Source organism: Artibeus jamaicensis, unplaced genomic scaffold, assembly GCF_021234435.1.
Source record: "Artibeus jamaicensis isolate MK-2021 breed Jamaican fruit bat unplaced genomic scaffold, CSHL_Jam_final scaffold_286, whole genome shotgun sequence".
Lineage (NCBI taxonomy): Eukaryota > Metazoa > Chordata > Mammalia > Chiroptera > Phyllostomidae > Artibeus > Artibeus jamaicensis.
The window spans coordinates 12,434,161-12,454,829 of NW_026522034.1; the positions used below are offsets into that span (position 1 = coordinate 12,434,161).

General features: G+C 38.5%; 1 protein-coding gene and 1 non-coding gene across 5 annotated transcripts in view; one reads left to right on the forward strand and one right to left on the reverse strand.

Moving 5' to 3' along the window:
- The window catches only part of PRPF39 (pre-mRNA processing factor 39), a 55,703-nt gene that overhangs the window by 29,876 nt on the left and 5,158 nt on the right, over nucleotides 1–20,669 (reverse strand). For 2 of the 4 annotated variants that reach the window (XM_037158259.2, XM_037158257.2), the window contains exons 2-4: nucleotides 1,436–1,788; nucleotides 826–951; nucleotides 64–182 (exon numbers count right to left, since the gene is read on the reverse strand). In XM_037158259.2, the coding sequence (XP_037014154.2) occupies nucleotides 64–182; nucleotides 826–951; nucleotides 1,436–1,759 (569 nt within the window). In that variant the 5' untranslated portion in view covers nucleotides 1,760–1,788. Of the gene's footprint in view, nucleotides 1–63; nucleotides 183–311; nucleotides 647–825; nucleotides 952–1,435; nucleotides 1,789–20,669 lie in introns of those variants that run through there. The other 2 variants (XM_037158261.2, XM_037158260.2) reach the window with 2 other exon arrangements.
- Nucleotides 7,547–7,675, forward strand: LOC119058825 (small nucleolar RNA SNORA63). Its single transcript, XR_005084326.2, has one exon. It is a non-coding gene; the product is annotated as a small nucleolar RNA SNORA63 (small nucleolar RNA).

Sequence of the window (20,669 nt, forward strand, 5' to 3'; positions counted from 1 at the left end):
ATAAGAATACTTGACTTATAATTTATATCTTTGAACACATCTGAGTATCAGAGTTTCACATACCCTCTTATTGTACTGTTTGTCTCAGAATCCCCAGGGTCCAATGTTTCTTTTAAGAAGTTTATATAATGTATCCAAAGGTCAACACTAAGAGGTATTGCCTGAAGCCCCCGACGGTACACCTAAGAAGAAAACAACAAAACTGTACTTCAAATATTTAATTACTTATTAACAGAGAGGCAACACTGTGTTATCCGGTGAACCTTAGAAATACTAATTACTGGAATTTTGTTTAAATAATCTACCATTACCATTTGGGTGGAGGTTGGATAGAACATGGCAATGTTCTGATCCCCACGTGCAGAGTCTTGATCTTCAAAGCGCAGCAGTCCCTGCATTCTGACCGGGTTGTGTGGGCAGGCTTTGGGTTACAGACCATAGGGCACAGACCCATTAGAGCACCAATGACAGCGTCTGACCAAAAATGCAATAAGACGTAGCAAATGTGACTAGCAAACCAACTATATTGTTTGGAAAATGAGAAATAAATGTAAGTGAGAGAAAAGCCCTGCCCTACTTGTTAAGCTGCAGTGTAATACAGAGGCTTGCACTGCAAAGCTTGACAAACTGTAGAGGTTTAACGCACCTGCCAACAAAGAGAGAAAATATTAGCTACAAATGCCACAAGAGTGACAAATGCAAATAAAATACCCTATAAAATTGTTTGACCACAAATCGTAGGTACTGCCAGCCAAAAAAAGTTTTTGTTTTGTTATTTGGCTTACAGTACCTAATGGAAATAACTTTGTTCAGTGATGTACGCACCTCATCTGATTGTTTAATGTTGTCATGCCGCTTTTCGAGGTCTGCATATTTTTTCCAGTAACCATAGCAATAGGGATAGTGTATGAAAAATTTGTCAAACGCATTCCTGGCAGCCATCAAGTGATTCTGATGAAAATAAAATAAGGTGTTTAAACATCTTGGAAGTTTTTTGTCACAAGTATATTTATTATTCCTTTCAAATTAAAATATCTCAAATGAAACAGATGACAGGTATAAAAATCAACCATAAAAGGACTGCACAGAGCAGTCCTTTTATCTGCAAATGCAGTCTTACCCTTTGAAACAAAAGGAACTAATTCTGTCAAACTACAAGGTAACGTTTCATTCAAAGATTTTAGACACAGACACACACAAAAACCAATTATTACAAATATTAGACTTTTTACTATAAATGCCATAATTTTTTCATTTTTTACCCTGCCCCCACACAGATGTAAAATTTTCTGAATCTAAAAAATGTATATATTCAATATTACTCACTTTAATCTGAAAACTAATTTTTAAAAGCCAACTTTAATTATAAAACAATAAGGCCCAGTCTAATAATTGATTAATCTACCCCTTTAGCCCCATTAAAAAAATTACTAACCTCCTGTTCTACATACTGAAGCAAATACACCCAGCCCGTAAAATCCTGAGGATTATTTTCTACAGTTTTCCAAAATTTTTCATAATCTGGAGGGAAATTTGCTTCTGTTTCTGTCACTGGAAGGTCCACAGCATTTGCTATTTCATTTTCTTCTGTAGTTGCATTCACATTAGGAGATCCATCGGGTGACTGTTCCATTTCCGTAACATTCATAATTTCAGTAGTGAAATCAGCAGACTGTTCTACCACTACCTCTGAACTATTGTCTGTGCTGCCATTTCCATTACTAGAATTTCTGTACTCATCCATATGAGAATTTTGCATAGCTGTTTATTTTGTCTTCAGTTAATAATCTGTAGAAACACAAATAAAAAGAAACACATTCCAAAAGCTTATCTGGCATCATCAAAACCACTTTTTTAAAAAAGCTCTTATTAGCTATAAAAGAAACATTAATTTGATTACTGATCTCTCTTATAACTCATAATTACATTTATTAATTTCTATATTATAAATAAAATTCTGTAACATAAATTTTCCAAAAGTCTACCATGTTACTGTTGGATGTCTGAATAAGAACTAAATAAAATAACTAAGGGCTTATGTCCTTCATCCATAAAACAACTAAGGATTGTGCCTGTTCCCTAAAGAAGCAATTCTATCTGAATTCAATGATTCTTAGCTAGTTAAAAGTATAAAATTCAATGTTTGAATTCTGAATGCTATCTTGCTATTAATCCTAGAAAACAGCAGATCTTTAATATCTGTTCCAAAGACTAAAGGTAAAATAATAAAACAAATTTTGGTCATGGATATAAATGTTTCAGAGGGAAATTCATTTAGTTCAGGATAAAGTTTTAGAAAATAAAAGGTTACATTGTTAAAATACAGCTACACACTTATAATAAAATTTAAATCCCAGAAGTTAAGTTTGAATTTACTACAGAAGATATAAAGGAAAGTTTTTAAAAAATCACAGTAGTGGTTTCTAAAGTGAATAAATGAAAGTTTTACCATCTGGATAGTAACTGTATAAAATCATTTAAAGTAAGTCATCTTGTTGTTAAGGCCATAAAATAATAAAGGATTATACTTTTATGCTATTGGGTAGTACCACAATGTATTTTGATAGCAGACTTCATCTCTTCTACTATTAACTTAAATAGAAAGTGAATCATTAAATTATAGGGCATGTCTTTCAAGTGAGAAAATATTCTCCAAACTAAACAGACCTAAGACTGGTTTACTAATTTTGCATATTTTATGTTATGAAAATAATCAAATAAAAATACTTATTAGTTTAAGAACATTCATTACAAACCATATTTCAGCAAAAAAAAAAAAAAGGACTGCTTTAGTAAGTAGCATATTTATCCAAAACTAACGGGGCACAGCAAAGGCAGTCCTGAGAGGGAAGTTCACAGCAATACAGGCCTACCTAAAAAAGAAACATTTCAAATAAACAACCTAGCCCTACACCTACAAGAACTCAAGGAATAACAACAAAGACAGCCCAGAGCAAGTAGAAGGAAGGAAATAAACAAGACCAGAACAGAATTAAATGACATAGAGACTAAAAGCACAATTCTAAGGCTCAATGAATGCAAGAGCTGGTTCTTTGAAAAGATAAACAAAATCAGCAAGCCTTTAATCAGACTCATCAAGAAAAAGAGGACCCAAATATACAAAATCAGAAGTAAAAGACAGATTACATAGATGCTGAAATCCTCAACAAAATATTGGCAAACCAGATCCAGCAATACATTAAAAAGATCAAACACCATGATCAACTGATCCCACAGAAATACAAAGGATTTTAAGAAATGACTACAAAGAACTATATGCCAAGAAATTTGAAAACCTAGGTGAAATGGACAAATTTCTAGAAAAATATAATCTTCCAAAATTCAATGAAGAAGAAGCCAGAACAGACCGATAATAGCTGACGAAATTAAAGGAGTAATCATAAAGCTTCTGACACACAAAAGCCCTGGACCAGATGGTTTCATAGGAGAATTTTACAAAACATTTAAGGAAGAGCTAACCCCTATCCTTTACAGATTATTTTAAAAAATTCTGAAGATGGAAGACTTCCAAACTCTTTTTATGCAGTATCATTCTAACCCCAAAACCAGGTAACACACAACAACAAAAGAAAACTTCAGGCCAATACTGCTGATGAACATAGATGCTAAAATCCTCAACAAAATATTGGCAAACCCGATCCAGCACTACATTAAAAAGATCAAACACCATGACCAAGTGGGATTCATCCCAAGGATGCAAGAACAGTACAATATTCGCAAATCAATAAACATAATACATCACATAAACAAAAGCAAAGACAAAAATCACATGATCATATCAACAGCTGTGGAAAAAGGATTTGATAAGGTACAGCACCCATTTATGATAAAAATACTTAGAGCAAAGTGGGAATAGAGGGAGCATTCCTCAATATAATAAAGTCTATATATGAGAAACCTACAGCCAACATCATACTCAATGGGCAAAAACTAAAATCTTTCCCACTAAGATCAGGAACAAGACAAGGATGCCAGCTTTCACCACTCCTGTTCAACATAGTATTGGAAGTCCTAGCCACAGCAATCAGACAAGAAAAAGAAACACAAGGCATATAAATTGGAAAGGAGGAAGAGCAAAACTGTCATTGTTTGTAGATAACATGATAGTGTTGTACACAGAAAATCTTATAGACTCCACCAAAAAAATACTCAACCTAGTAAGTGAATCTGGCAAAACGGAGGGATACAAGATCAATATTCAAAAATCATAGGCATTTTTGTACACCAAAAATGAAGTATGAGAAACAGAAACCAGGGCAAAATATCCCATTTGATACAGCAACAAGAAAAATAAAGCACCCAGGAATAAACCTAACCAAGGAGGTAAAAGACTTGTACTCAGAAAACTACACAACACTAAAGAAAGAAATCAAGAAAGATACAAATGGAAACATGTACCATGCTCATGGACTGGAAGAAATAATATCATCAAAATATCCACACTACCCAAAGCATTTTACAGATTCAATGCAACCTCTACTAAAGTACCAATGACATATTTCAGATACAGAACAAACATTTCAAAAATTTATATGGAACCATTAACAACCCTGAATAGCTGCAGCAATTTTGAGAAGGAACATAATAGGAAGGATCACAATACCTGATATCAACCTGTATTACAAGGCCAGTGTAATCAAAACTGCCTGGTACTGGCTTAAGAACAGACACATCAAACAGAGAGCCCAGAAATAAATCCATGTCTCTATGTTCAATTAATATTCAACAAAGGGGGCAGAAGCATAAAGTGGAGTGAAAATAGCCTCTTCAACAAATGGTGTCAGGAGAGCTAGACAGCTACATGCAAAAAATGAAACTTGATCGCTAACTTACACCATACACAAAAATAAATTCAAGGTGGATAAAAGACTTATATATATATAAGTCCTGACACCAGAAAAGTCCTAGAGGAAAACATCAGCAGGAAAATCTCAGACATTCCACACAGCAACATCTTCACTGATACGTCCCCTAAAGCAAGGGGCATAAAGTAAAGAATAAACAAATGGGACCTCATCGAATTAAAAAACTTCTGCATGGCTAGAGAAAACATCATTAAAATGAACAAAGAACCAACTAAACGGGAAAATATATTTGCCAATGATACCTCACACAAGGGTTTGATCTCCAAAATATATAAAGAACTCACACACACAACTCCACTCCAGGAAGACATAAAACCCAATCAAAAAATTGGGAGAAGACTTGAACAGATACTTCTCCAAGGAGTATAAACAGAGGGCCCACAAACATGAAAAGATGCTCAGCATCATGAGTCATCAGAGAGATGCAAATTAAAACCACAATGAGATACCACTTCACACAGGTCAGAATGGCCATCATAAACAAATCAACAAACAAGTGTTAAAGAGGATGCAGAGAAAAGGGAACCCAAGTGCAATGTTGGTGGGAATACAGGCTGGTGCAGCCACTGTGGAAAACAGTATGGTGTTTCCTCAGAAAACTAAAAATGGACCTGCCTTTTGACCCAGCAATTCCACTACTGGGATTATATCCTAAGAGCCCTGAAACACCAATCCAAAAGAACCTATATAGCCCTGGCTGGTATAACTCAGTGGATTGAGTGCGGGCCTGCGAAGTAGATGATTGTGGTTTGATTCCCAGTCAGGGCACATGCCTGGGTTGCAGGCCAGTTCCCAGCAGGGGTCAGTTCCCAGCAGGGGCTGCACCAAAAAAGCAACCATACACTGTTTCTCTCCTTCTCTCCTTCCATTCCCCTTTAAAAATAAATGAATAAAATCTTAAAAAAAAAAAAAAGAACCTATATAGCCCAATGTTCATAGCAGCACAATTTACAATAGCCAAGTGCTGGAAGCAACCCAAGTGCCCATCAGTAAACAAATGGATAAAAAAACTATGGTACAAGCCCCGGCTGGTATAGCTCAGTGGATTGAATGCAGGCTGTGAACCAAAGGGTTGCTGGTTTGATTCCCAGTCTGGGCACATGCCTTGGTTGCAGGCCAGATCCCAAGTGGGGGCCATGTGAGAGGCAACCACACATTGATATTTCTCCCCCCCCCTTCTCTCTAAAATAAATAAAAATTAAAAAAAAAAAAAAACACAAAACACCTATGGTACATTTACACAATGGAATACTATACAGCAGAGAGAAAAAGGCGCTCTTACCCTTTGAAACAGTGAAACAGTGTGGAACTGGAGAGCATTATGCTAAATGAAATAAGCCAGGCAGTGAGGGACAAATAAGCCAAGGGGTAAGGGACAAATACCATATGAACACAATCAATAAAAGAAAAAAGCAAACAAAATATAACCAGAGACATTGAAATTAAGAACAATCTAACAATAACCAGAGAGGAGGAGACAGGGTACAATGCAGCGAAGGGTTTTCAGGAACACATGGACACACAGACAAAACCAAGGGGGAGGGTGGAAGCAGGGGAGGGAGGTGAATTTGGCTGGGCACGGGAAAAAAATGCAGACTACTGTAATTAAACAACAGTAAAGTTACTTTAAAAAATAAAAGAGGAATGCTTTAGTAAATGGTATATTTATAATATAAATTAATAAATGATAACTAAAAAGGAAATATCTATGCCTGTGTCTATACAAAAAATGTCCACTATATATTATACTATATATATATACAACACGTATCTGTAAGGATTTATACCAAATAAAGTATTATATAGACAATAAAAATATTGATTGTTGTTAACAGTTGTTTCCCTCAAACTACTGGGCTGATACTTTCTTCTTTTGGCTTATCTGCAATTATTTAACAGAAGTGAAGGGGAAAAAAGGAGGGTTTTGTTTTACTTTACAAAAAGCCAAAGTATACCAATGGTTGGCTGGCTACTTTTTCTTTTTTTGCAATTTTATGCCTACCTTAAAAACCTGGGTTTTATTATAGTCTACACAGAAATTCTCAAACCCAGCTCCAGAACAGTTACCTAGTAAGTTAAAAGTACAGATCCTTGGCCTCAAACCCAATGATTTTGAGGTGTAGGCTTACATTCAGAAAGTTGTATTATACTTCTATCAAGTTCTCTAAATAATTCAGGCAACAGAATTTACTCATGAGTGAACTGTGAACAATGGAACAGTTGCATCAAAGAATACATGTATATTAAATTTGGGAGAATGCTGAAAATTTATCTCTGGAAAAGTTGCCGTAGCCATTTGACAAGACGTTTACTTGCCTATCCACTATTCCCTCTCACCACTTTCCTAATACAAACATTGTGTTTGTTCAGAGAAGCAAGACAGCTAACCTATGTAAGGAGGGATCAGGAGACTAAAGAGGACATCTGCTGTAGAGCTCTGGATAAAAGTCTTTGCTTTGCTGATTAAAAAACTAAAAGAGAGAGTAAGTGAGTCATGCCCCTAGCCAATGTGGCTCAGCTGGCTGGAGCACTGTCCAGTACAATGAAAGGCTGTGAGTTCAATCTCTGGTCAGAGCACATATGAGAAGGCAGCCAATAGATGTTTCCCTCTCTCACATGATGTTTCTCTCTCTAAAAGCAATGGGAAAAAAATCCTCATTTAGCAGGAGTCAAACAATGTAGCTGTGAAGTGCTGTGCTGTTGTTCCCCCTGCTCAAAATGTAGTTATGTCTTAACTACACTTGTCTGCTATACTCCTGTAGCTGCCAGAGACACTTGATCTCTTACATATCATTAAAAAAAAAAAAAAAAGTCCTCGGGTGAGGATAAAAAGAGACAAACAGAGAGTCACAAATAATATACAGGTATGTTGTACCACTCTTTCTTACCTTGAATGTGAGCATATCTGAAATAACCTATGTACATGAAGCAGTCAATAGGGACTGGCCAGAAAAATTAAAAATGGCAGCCCTGACATCATCAAGATATTAATAACATAGTACAAGATTCATACTTTGTGAGAAAAACAAACTCCTACTTGTTTAAACTACTATCAATTGACAGGTTTTCTATTACTTAAAGACAAATGCATTCCTAACTGATTAACCAGTGCATGAGAATGTCCATTTCTCCAATCTTCCCTTGTCAGCACTAGGTACCATGAAACTTAATTGTTGCTCATTTGTCTTAAGAATAAATAAGTAACCCTGACTGGTGTGGCTCAGTAGATTGAGTACCACCTGCAAACTGAAGGGTCACCAGTTCAATTCCTGGTAAGGGCGCATGCCTGGGTTGCCCACAGCAGGGGGTGCACAAGAGACAACCACACATTGATGCTTCTCTCTCTCTCTCATTCTCCCTCCCTTCCCCTCTATCTATAAATAAATAATCTTTAAAAAATGGGTAAACAAGAGCAGCACTTCACTTTAATTTGCATTTCTCTACCTATGAGGAAAATGAATATCAAGTTCTTTTTTTTCTTCAAAGCCTTTCCACATCCTTTGTTCATATTATCTATTGCATTGCTAATTTTTATTCTCACTGGTTTGTACATGCTCTTTGTAAACTAAGAAAATCAGTCCTTATGATTTACACTGTAAAACATTTTTGTGAGTTTTTCCTCTTATTAGTTTTAGGTTCTTTTGTGTGTACAAAGGCCATCTTTTAAACTGTCATGTACACGTGAAATCCAGACTTTAAATGTTTATTACTTCAAAATGTAGCATGAAGCAAACTGTGTCATAAAATAAATTTAAAATATAAATCAAGAGCCTTTTTGAGACTGAATGGCACAGGAAACATTAGTTGTAACCAGGTAAATCTAGGGAATAAAAAAAAAAAAGAACAAGAAAAATAAAGGAAGCCAAGAAGGGACAAAAAAGTTTTCAATGCCTGATGTTATCTAGCACTCTCCTACATTCTTTGTAAGTTCACACTCAAAGGCAGGGGTGTCTAACCTTTCAGTGTCTCTGATACAGGGCGCAGCCAAGGGGGGGGGGGCCAAAAAAGATTAGGAATGGTGTTCAGAATTCAAAGTGTATAGGAATACTGGAGAGACATATAAGATGTCCCCCTCACCCCTTCCCCCCTACAGGTGTGAGTTGGGGGAAGGAACAAATAGAGCTAGGGCCATTGAGAGCTATTTTGCAGCTAACCTCTGGAATGATTATTTAACTTATCTATAACCTTTAACTGGCTTCATAGATATATTAAATAGCTGTGGCCAAGTTTTGAGTAAGGAAGAAGGTAGTGACTTCTATCCAGGATGTAACTAGGGGCTGGGCCCCTGAGTGAGAGCACCTGAGTGAGAGCCTGGAAAAGATGGGCTCCAGGACATGAGGCCATAACTGCCCAGGTGAGGAGGGAGCCACGGAGTTTCAGCAAAGTAAGGGTCCCCTCTTGGGGAGAGGAAAGCCATGCGGTTTGGGGCAGAGTGAGGACCCCTGCAGTCACATAGGGGAGAACCATGCAGTTTTGGCGAGAGGGCACACCCCTACAGCCAGGTGAAAGAGAGCCATGTGGTTTTGGCAGAGTGCGGACCCCTCTTTCCCAAGTGAAAGGGAAAACCACGCAGGTTTGCCAGAATGGAGATCCCTGCAGCCAGGTGAAGAAGAAAGCCACATGCTTTTGGTGGAATGCGAACCCCTGCAGCTTTGGTAGAAGAGGCCCACATGGCTTTGGCTGCGTGGCCTGGAAAGCAGGAGAGACTTTGACTGGAACTGGGCACAAAGAACTCTTGCCAGTGGACTGTGAGAGGGTACGACAGTACTTTGGATTAACTCGAGATCCTGCCTGACAGAGCTGACGATACCAGCGGCCTGAAACACAGACGTGTGCTCTTTTCCTGATTTACAGTACCCAGAGTTGGGACAGTGGGAGAAGGGAGCGCTGTGTGGGTGTGGGTGTATACCCTAAAGGACTTTGATATTTTAGTGGAGGCGTTAGGCCTGAATAGCATTAAATAAACATTTCGTTTCCCTTTCACAAATCTCTAGCATTGAGAGATGTCTTTCCAATTGGCAGTGGACAGAAGAGCCCAGTTGATATTAGTATTCTGTCCTTGGGAGGGACCCCTGTTCTGTAGCAGTTTTTGGCATCCCTAGGTGGGCCAAATATTACCCCCCACATCCCCCCACTCAGACCTCTGTTCAGTAACATCTCTAGGCCATACTAGAAGAAGACTGCTCTTGGGCTACACATTAAAGACACAAACATCAACAAAAAATGACAAGGAAAAAAGTCCATGTATAATTTTCGTGATATCTACCACCACAGATAAGCAAAAAAGTCCTCACATAATAACCTTTATTATTCAGCAGCCCTTCTGATAATCTTTTAACATCATCAAACAGGTCCCAAGTTTGTGATTACTAATATAGAAAATGTATACACCTAAGTAATAAACCTTAGTAACTTTATGTTTTTGTGTTGGGCTACATTCATAGCCATCCTGGCCATGGGACTAGTCGGAAAGAGAGAAACATGGAAAACAATAAAAGAGAAAGAATTTCAAATGAAACAAAAAAGATTAATAAACTGAAAATTATAAGCATTTAGAAAAGCTTCATGAAATATATAACTGTTAATTTTGAAAAACTATAGGTTTTGAAATAATAGAAAAAGTAACAAATTACCACAGAATAGGGAACTGCTCATTTAACTTATGGGCTCAAAACTTCTTGACACTTCCCAAGAAGTCAGAAATTAGGATTAGTTCGAAGACCAGACAGACTGAACAGAATGAAGAGGGTCTGCATTATGGAAGTGGAAAGGTTAAGTGGTGGAATAAGCAGGGTAAAGCCAGAGGCATTTGAGAAGAAATGTTAAAAGAGGAAAATTTACAGAAGGTTTTGAGAGGTTTGGGAAGAAATGACAGAAGAAATTCTACAGAGGAATTTGAAAAGAAAAAAATACAAGAAGCAAATCTAGTTGGAACAGAATAAAGGAGAACCCAAAGCATTAAACTACCAGAAAAAAAAAACAGGTTCCCTTCTTCTTGACTGTCATACACTTCTTTTCCAGATTCAAACCATTTGCGGCCCTAGAAATAAAACATCAAAAAAGCTTCTCCATTTATTTCCCTCTCTTCATTCTTCTTTAAAGACACAGTTGAAGATTGTGCATTTGCAAATGCATCTCTAATTTCCAAAGGCAAATTACTCACTGTTTTGTGTCTTTTATCAAAAAGCAAAAGAAAATTGCTGGTTGATACATTCTGTGTCATTTACTACCTACCCTATTCTAACTGCATATTGAAATACAATGTAAGGGTTTCTTCTAGAATCCGCAAATTTACCATATTCCTGCATCTTCAGATTATCAATTACTCCATGGCAATTACAATGTTGTAAAAAGAATTAAGACCATCAGCCTTACCCATAAGAAAAATCACCAAGCCAAAAGAATAGTTATTTTTTAATGTTATTCCAAAATATTCTTCATTATGTGGCAATTACTAGAACCAGCTCTTCTTAACAACAACCATAACTTTCAACTAACATTAAATGACAAATGGGTAAAAATAGAAATAATCTTTCAAAAGAAAGCCAACATATAATAGTAAAATGAAGACAAAACCAACAGAATAGTTACCAGAAAGACACTTTCTCATTCATAGGCAAATGCTCCCCTACAAAGGTGTCAAATGCAAAAAAATGAAGTTGGACACTTACCTTAACACCGCATAGAAAAATTAACTCAAAATGCATTAAAAACCTTGGTTTTGGTAAAACCAAAAACTCTTGCTCTGGCTGGTGTAGCTCAGTGGATTGAACATAGGCCTGCAAACCAAAGGGTTGCCAGTTCAATTCCAAGTCAGGAAACATGCCTGGGTTGTACAGGCCAGGTCCCCAGTACAAGGCATGTGAGAGGCAACCACACACGGATATTTCTTTCTCTCCCTCTCCTTCTCTTCCCCTCTCTCTAAAAATAATAAAATTTTTAAAATTAAAAAATGAAACACCCCCCCCCCAAAAAAAACCTCTTGGAAAACATAGGAGAACAGCTTCAATGATACTAAGCTTGGCAATGGTTTCTTGGATATGACACCAAAATCACAGGCAACAAAAATGAAAGTAGACAAATGGGCCTACAGCACACCTTAAAACTTTTGCACATCAAAGGACACAAGAGAGTGAAAAGGCAACCCACAAAATAGGAGGTATCTGCAAATCTTTTCACATCCAGGATATGAAAAGAACTCCTAAAACTGAACAACTGAAAAGAAATCAATTAAAAAATGGGCAAAGCACTTTCTCCAAAAAATGATACACAAATAGCCAATAAGCATATGAAAAAAATGCTCAACATCACTAATCATCAGAAAAAGCAAATCGAAAGCATGAGATATCCCCTCATACACAGTAAAGTGGCTAATAGCAACAAAATAACAGAAAATATCAAGTTTTGGTGAGGATGAAGAGAAATTGGAATTCTTGGGCACTACTGGTGGGTCTGTCAAATCACCATAGAAAACAGTACAGAGGTTCCTCAAAAAATTCAAAATAGCCATCCATGGCTGGTGTGGCTCAGTGGACTAAGCACCAGCCTAAGGACCAAAGGGTTGCCGCGCACAAGAGGCAACCAACACATTAATGTTTCTTTCCCTTTCTTTCTCCCTCCCTTGCCCTCTACCTAAAAATAAATAAAGTCTTTTTTAAAAATTTCAAAACAGAACTACCATGAAATCCAAAAATCCAACTTCAGGTATATATCCAAATTAACTGAAAACAGGATCTCAAGAGACTTCTGCCAAGATGGAGGCATAGGTGGAGACGCTGTGCCTTCTCTCACAACCAAGTTTAGAGACAACTGAATATTAGCAACAGAAAACACAGCCAGAACACAGAAAATTGAACATTTCAGAAGTCTGATAACAACAAATTCTTCAGCCTGACCGGTAAGAGGGGCGAAACCAGCAGCTGGAGGAGCGGGATTGCACAGAAAAACTTGGTCAGACAGACTCGGGCGCGCGAAATTCAGGCACAGGGTTGGACCTAGTGAGCGACTCAGCAAGCGACCACGGGGGAAACAGGGCTGCGGGTTCACTGTGGTCGCGCTTTCCTGCACAGATAGACAAGCGAGGGAGTGCGCGGTGAGACTACGGGACTGAGCAGGCCCCACGGCGAGCAGCGGCAGAGGGCGCCGCCATTTCCGCTCTGACCCGGCCTCCACATACAGCGTCATAACCCAGCGACCTGAGTGGCCCCACCCTGATGAACCACCTAAGGCTCTGCTCCTCACCCAGCGGCAAGAAACAGCAGAGGGGGTTGCCATTTCCCCACCCTGACCACGCCCCCACATATAGCGTCACAACCTGGCAACCTGAGAGTCCAAGGCTCCGCTACGCATACTTAAGGAGCGAGAAGAGACCAAAAATGGTTCAAGAACATCTCAAAGCCCCAGAGCCTATAAATTTAAGTGATGAAGAAATAGCAAAACTCTCAGACACACAGTTTAAAACACTGGTGATCAGGATCCTCACAGAACTGGTTGATTATAGCCATAAATTAGACAAACATATGAAGGCGAAACTAATTGACATTAATGGAATTGTACAGGACACCAATAGCAATGAAAAGGAAACTGGGACTCAAATCAATGGAGTGGACCAGAAGAAAGCAAATAATGGCCAAACAGAAAAGAGTCAAGAAGCAAGAATTCAAAGAAATGAGGAGAGTCTTAGGAACCTCCAGGACATCTTTAAACGCTCCAACATCCGAATTATAGGGGTACCAGAAGGGGGAAAGGAACAGCCACCAGTGGAAAACTTATTTGAACAAATAATAAAGGAGAATTTCCCCAATCTGGCAAAGGAAATAGACTTCTAGGAAATCCAGGAAGCTCAGAGAGTCCCAAAGAAGTTTGACCCAAGAAGGAACACACCAAGGCACATCATCATTACATTAGCCAACATTAAAATGAAGGAGAGAATCCTAGAAGCAGCAAGAGATGAGGGGACAGTCACCTACAAAGGAGCTCCCATCAGACTGTCAGCTGATTTCTCAAAAGAGACCTTACAGGCAAGAAGGGGCTGGAAAGAGGTATTCCAAGTCATGAAATCCAAAAACCTACAACCAAGATTGCTCTAACCAGCAAAGCTTTCATTTAGAATGAAAGGACAGATAAAGTGCTTCTCAGATAAGATCAAATTCAAGGAGTTCATCATTACCAAGCCCTTATTATATGAAATGTTAAAGGGACTTACCTAAGAAAAAGAAGATAAAAAAAGATGAACAGTGAAAAGACAGCAAACTCACAGTTATTAACAACCACACCTAAAACAAAAGCAAACTAAGAGGACAGCTTGACCAGGAGGAGAAACATAAAAATGAAGATCTCAAGGAGAGTTAGCAATAGGGGAGTGGGAGGAGGAGAAGGGGAGAGAAGGTACAGAAAATATGTAGCATAGACAGTAGATAGAAAATTGATGGGGGGGGCAAGAATAGTATGGGAAATATAGAATCTAAAGAACTTGAGACACATGGTCATAAACTAAAGGGGGGATAATGGTGGGAATGGGGGGGGTAGGGTGGAGGGGAATGAAGGGGGGGAATAGAACTGTAATGGCATAATCAATAAAAAAATAAATTAAAAAAAAAAGAAAAAAAACCCCCAGGATCTCAAAAAGCAAACCCATTTCACAGAAGTGCTATCCACAAAGGCCAGGAGGAGGAAGCAACTCCAATGTCCACTGATAGATAAATCTATAAGCAAAATTTGGCATATACAAGTACATACAATGGAATATTATCCAGTCTTTAAAATGAAGAAAATCCTGTCATATACTATGTAGATTAGATGAACCTTATGCTAAGTAAGATAAGTCATTCACAAAAAGACATACACTGTATAACAGTACTTATGTGGAGTACTTAAAATGGTTAAACTCACAGAAACAAAGTATAATGATGGTTACTAGGTACTAGAAATAGGAAGAGAGGGGGTCATGGTTTAATGGTAAGTTATGTTCAATGCACATAGTTTCAGATTTGCAAGATGAAAAAGTTCTGGAGATCTGTTTCGCAACCATGTGAATATACCTAACATTAGTGAAATGTACACATAAAAACAGTCAAGGTAAATTTTGTTACATTTTTTTAAAAATAAAGGTTTTATTTATTTTTAGAGAGGCGGAGAGAGAAAAAGGAGAAAATCATTGATGCAAGAGAGATATATCGACAAGTTGCCTCTTGCACACCCCTAACCAGGGACCTGGTCCATTACCCAGGCATGCGCTGAGTGGAAATCAAACCTGGGACTCTTCGGTTTACAGGCCAGCACTCAATCTACTGAGCCACACCAGCCAGTGCAGTCACATGGTTTTACCACAATAAAACAAAAAGGGAAACAGCTAAATTGTAAAGTAAATTACAAAAAAAATAAAGTACAAAAGACTAGGAATTTCCATATCCTTCTTTCTTTTTTAAAAAATGTATTTTATTAATTATGCCATTACAGTTGTTCTATTTCCCCCCTTCATTCCCCTCCACCCTGCACACCCCTCCCCCACCATTCTCCCCTTTAGTTTATGACCACGTGTCTCAAGTTCTTTAGATTCTATATTTCCCATACTATTCTTGCCCTCTCCCCTATCTATTTTCTACCTACCATCTATGCTACTTATTTTCTGTACCTTCTCCCCCCTTCTCCTTCTCCCACTCCCCTGTTGCTAACCCTCCATGTGATCTTCATTTCTATGGTTCTGCTCCTGGTCAAGCTGTCCTCTTAGTTTGCTTTTGTTTTAGGTGTGGTTGTTAATAACTATGAGTTTGCTGCCCTTTCACTGTTCACCTTTTTAATCTTTTTTCTCTTAGGTAAGTCCCTTTAACATTTCATATAATAAGGGCTTGGTGATGACGAACTCCTTGAATTTGATCTTATCTGAGAAGCACTTCATCTGCCCCTCCATTCTAAATGAAAGCTTTGCTGGTTAGAGCAATCTTGGTTGTAGGTCTTTGGATTTCATTACTTGGAATACTTCTTTCCAGCCCCTTCTTGCCTATAAGGTCTCTTTTGAGAAATCAACTGACAGTCTGATGGGAGCTCCTTTGTAACTGACTGTCCCCTTTTCTCTTGCTGCTTCTAGGATTCTCTCCTTCATTTTAATGTTGGCTAATGTAATGATGATGTGCCTTGGTGTGTTCCTTCTTGGGTCAAACTTCTTTGGGACTCTCTGAGCTTCCTGGATTTCCTTTGCCATATTGGGGAAGTTCTCTTTTATTATTCAAATAAGCTTTCCACTCGTGACTGTTCCTCTTCCCCTTCTGGTACCCCTATTATTTGAATGTTGGAACATTTAAAGATGTCCTGGAGGTTCCTAAGCCTCTCCTCATTTTTTTGAATGCTTGTTTCTTCATCCTTTTGTTTGGTCATTTTTTTCCTCCTTCTGGTCCACTCCTTTGATTTGAGTCCCAGTTTCCTTTCCATTACTATTGGTTTCCTGTGCATTTCCCTTCATTTCAATTAGTTTAGCTTCCATAGGTTCCTCTAATTTGTGACTAAAATCAACCAGTTCTGTGAGAATCCTGGTCACCAGTGTTTTGAACTGTGCATCTGAAAGTTTGGCTATTTCTTCATCCCTTAGATTTATCAGCTCTGGGGCTCTGAGTTGTTCCTGAGGCATGTTTTGATCTGTTTGTGCCTGTTATGTATGAGGAGCGGAGCCTTAGTTGTACACCAGGGTGGGGCCACCCAGGTCACTGATTTGTGACACTGTATGTGGGGGCAGGGGTGGGGTCAAAGAGGGACAATGGCGGTTCTTTCTGCTGCTTTCCGCCACTGGGGCCTGTGCGGTCCGTCTCACCACCGCTAGCTCCTTCACCAGTTTATCTGCACTTGATTGTGTGACCACAGTCCACCCTCAGTGGGTCCAATGCCTTGCGCCCTCAGTGGGTCTGCCCACTGTTGGCGAATTTGGGTAGCATGCCCAGGTCAGTCCGGTGGATCTTTCCTGCCCGACCCCACTCTGCTGCTGGCTCTGCCCCTCTTACGAGTTTGGCTGAAGGGTTCGTTGTTGTCAGACTTCCGTGTAGTTCAATTTTCTGTGGTTTGGCTGCGTTTTTGTTGCTAAAACTTTGTTTTTAAACTTGGTTGTGTGAGAAGGCAAGGTGCTTCCACCTACGCCTCTATCTTGGCAGAAGTCTCTCCATATCCTTCTTTCATCACAAGTAGTACAGTATGGTGAATAGTACAACGAACAAATGGTGTTGGTGGGGAGTAAGTCCTGATCCTAAGCCAATCTTATTTTTCATATTAAATGGGACTAATGAGAACTGAATTATCTGCTTCATAGGGCTATTTAGAACATCAGGTAAGATAAAAGTCTTAAAAACTAAATTCACAGAAATGGAAGTATCGCTGCAAATAATGAATTTCTTAGAAAGTGCTATGCAAACTTATGATGATACACTTTAAAATTAGCAAGGACCCTGGCTGGTGTAGCTCAGTGGATTGAGCTCGGGCCTGTGAACCACACAATCCCGGTTCAATTCCCAGTCAGGGCACATACCTGGGTTGCAGGCCAGTTCCCGGCAGGGAACTCACGAGAGGCAACCATACATTGATATTTCTCTCCTTCCCTTCCTCTCTAAAGATAAATAAATAAAATCTTTTAAAAAAATCATTAAAAAAATTAGCGAGGAAAACAAGATGAACTTCACAATGCATTTTATATCTATTTGAAGTTTTAAGAAGAGGGGAAAAAAAGACTTCAAAAAAGCTGGTAGTCAACACAAGAGTTGATCTGGAGGTATGTTATTGCTTGGGGTTTTTTTCCCCTCCAATTTTAGACATTTTTTGCTGCCCTTCTATCAGAGATTTGGATTTAGCTGTTATAGTACATATATGTGCACAATTTCCCTTTCTGTGCTCCCAATATAATTCTACCAGTTTGGAGTTAAATCAATATTCAGACTTACATCAGTATGACTTTATAAACATTTTTCTCATTATCTCAGATACTATAATTACATTTCCTTGCTACTACCTCTTCAAGTCTTTCCTCATTAATTTTCATGTTCAGCTGTGTTTGAAAACTGACCCCACAGCCCTGGAGAGCTCCAGAATTCCCTCAAAAACAACTGGCTCTCATACTCATCAATTCCATGTTCTCTTCTGGAGACATCCTTTCTAAAACCATCAAACCTTCTCCAGGATTCAGACTGATTTGTCTAGGTTTGTCTGTTCGTTTTGATCCAAAGAATTCCCTTCACTTATCTCCTGGGATAAACCTTATTTATAACAGCCAAAATAATTACTTTTTAATTTATTTGCTATTTTAGAGAATCATTTTTAAAGCTTTCTGAGAAAAAGAGTATGCGGGGATGAAAAATTAAAATTTTCCAATTCCAAAATACTCATAATTGAATATAAAATTCTAGAATGAAAGATAATCTTTAAGAGTTTTGAAGGAATCTACTCAGTTTTCTAGTATCTAGTGTTGCTGAGAAAAGCTGGTGCCATTTTTATTTCTCACTTCTATATTTCACCTGTATTTTTTTTTCATAGAAGCTTTTAGTTTCTTTCTTCATTATGTTCTGAAATTCTACAATGACGTGCCTTAAGATGAGTCTCTGCCATTCATTTTGTGGGCCTATTTTAATCTAGACATGTACATCATTCAATTCTTAGGTTTTATATTTATTTGCTAGTTCTCTCTCTGTGGTTGTCTGTTCTCTGTCGATCAAATTCACAATAGTCAAGTGTTAGACCTCCTGGACTGATCATATACTTTTCTTATATTTTCCCACATTTCCCCCCATCGTGATTCATTCTACTCTGATATATCTCTCTTACTGTATTTTTAACATATGAATCCAATTTACAATTTGTTTTAAATTTTTATTTATTCATTTTTTTTTAAAGAAGAGAGGGGCGAAAGACAGGGGTAGAAACATCCATGTGGAAGAAACATCAGTTGGCAGCCTCTCATATGCACCCCAACCAAGGACGGAGCCCTGCAACCCAGGCATGTGTGCCCTGACAAGGAATCAAACTGGTACCTTCTGCTTTGCAGGACAACAATCAACCTGAGGTCAGGGCTCAAATTTTATCTTTAATTTTTCTGAATAATCCATTTTATATTCTCTTATTCCTGTTTCACTGGTACAGTATCTCCTGTTATGTCTCTATAATTTACTTTAAATTTTCTTCTGTTCTCAGCACTGTCTCAGAATTCTGAGTGCCTTTTGATTATTTGTTTGGGTCTCTCAAATACAGTGATCTTCAAACTTCTACTAAGGAAGTATTAGACATCACAAAACAAATCAGAAACTAGATAAAGTTTGGCAAATGTGGGGGTCAGTGCAGGATGACACTCTGTTGGAAGGTGGGGGGAACCCACTAAATGTCAGTGCTTTACATCATTCCCCTTGGTTTGTTTTCCCAAAAAGAATATTTCAATTTAAAAATACATTAAGGAAGGCAACAAGCATTCTGGGAGCAAAAAAGACAGAGTTAGAGATCTCACCATTCGATAAGTAAACTTTTCACTCAATTTCCCATTTTCATTAAGACTCTTCACCAATGTTCAACCTACCACCAAATGTGCCAAACTTCCACAGTGCCACCCTCTCCAAATAAAGAACACCCAGGTTTTTGCTGGCTCTACTAAATGGAGAAGGAAAGTCTAAGGTCTAAACTATACCAGATTTTCAACCAGTCCTGAAATTTTTAGTAGCACCAAAGATTTTTGTCCTTGGCTATCTCATTTTCTCAACAATGCACTCCTTGGGCAGATAATATCTTCTTCTTTGATATATATTTTTAAAGATTCTTCATTATTTATTTTGAGAGACAGAGGGGGAAAGAGGGAGAATGGGAGGGAAGGAAACACTGACATCTGAGAGGTATATTATCAGCTGTCTGTCACATACCCCAAACCAGGGACAGGAGCTGGCCCACAACCCAGCCATGTTCCATGACTGGGAATTGAACCAGTGACCTTTTGGTTCACAGGCCAGCATTCAATCCACTGAGCCACACCGCCAGAGCTGATATATTTTCTTCACTTAGCTACTGGATCATAGCATCTCCCAGTGCTACTCCTTCCTATCTCACTATCACTCCTAAGTGATAGTCTCCTGAGACTCTGGGTACTCTTCTCCTGCATGACCTTTAATGTTACGAGTGCCCCAGGACTTAGTCCTTGGTCATTCTACCCTTCTGTATCTCCATTAACTCCCAATCTCACATGGTTTTAAATACTAATTAATAACAACTCCCTAATCTCCATCTCTTGCCCAGACCTCTTTTCCAAACCCCAGATTCATATATCCAACTGCTTCCTGACCTCATCTGCACACATACAATCACTCAAATTATATAATGTCCTTACGTGAATTAATCTCCCCACCAAAACCTGCTCTATCCACGGCTTTCACATTTCTGCTGATAGAAACGCACTCCCCTTCCAGTCACTCTAATAAAAAATTTGGACTAGTTCTTTTTTTTTAATATATATATATATTTATTTATCTATCTATCTATCTATCTATCTATCTATCTATCTATCTATCTATCTATCTATCTATCTTTAGAGGGGAAGGAGAGAGGGAGAGAAACATCAATGTATGGCTGCCTCTAGTGCATCCCCTGCTGAGAACCGGCCTGCAACCCAGGCACGCACCCCGACTGGGAACCGAACCGCGATCTTCTGGTTCGCAGACCTGTCCTCAATCCACTGAGCCACACCAGCCAGGGCTGGACTCATTCTTGACTCTCCTCTTCCTCTCATACCCAACCAACCAATCTATTAATGAAATCTTTCAAATATACTCAGAATCC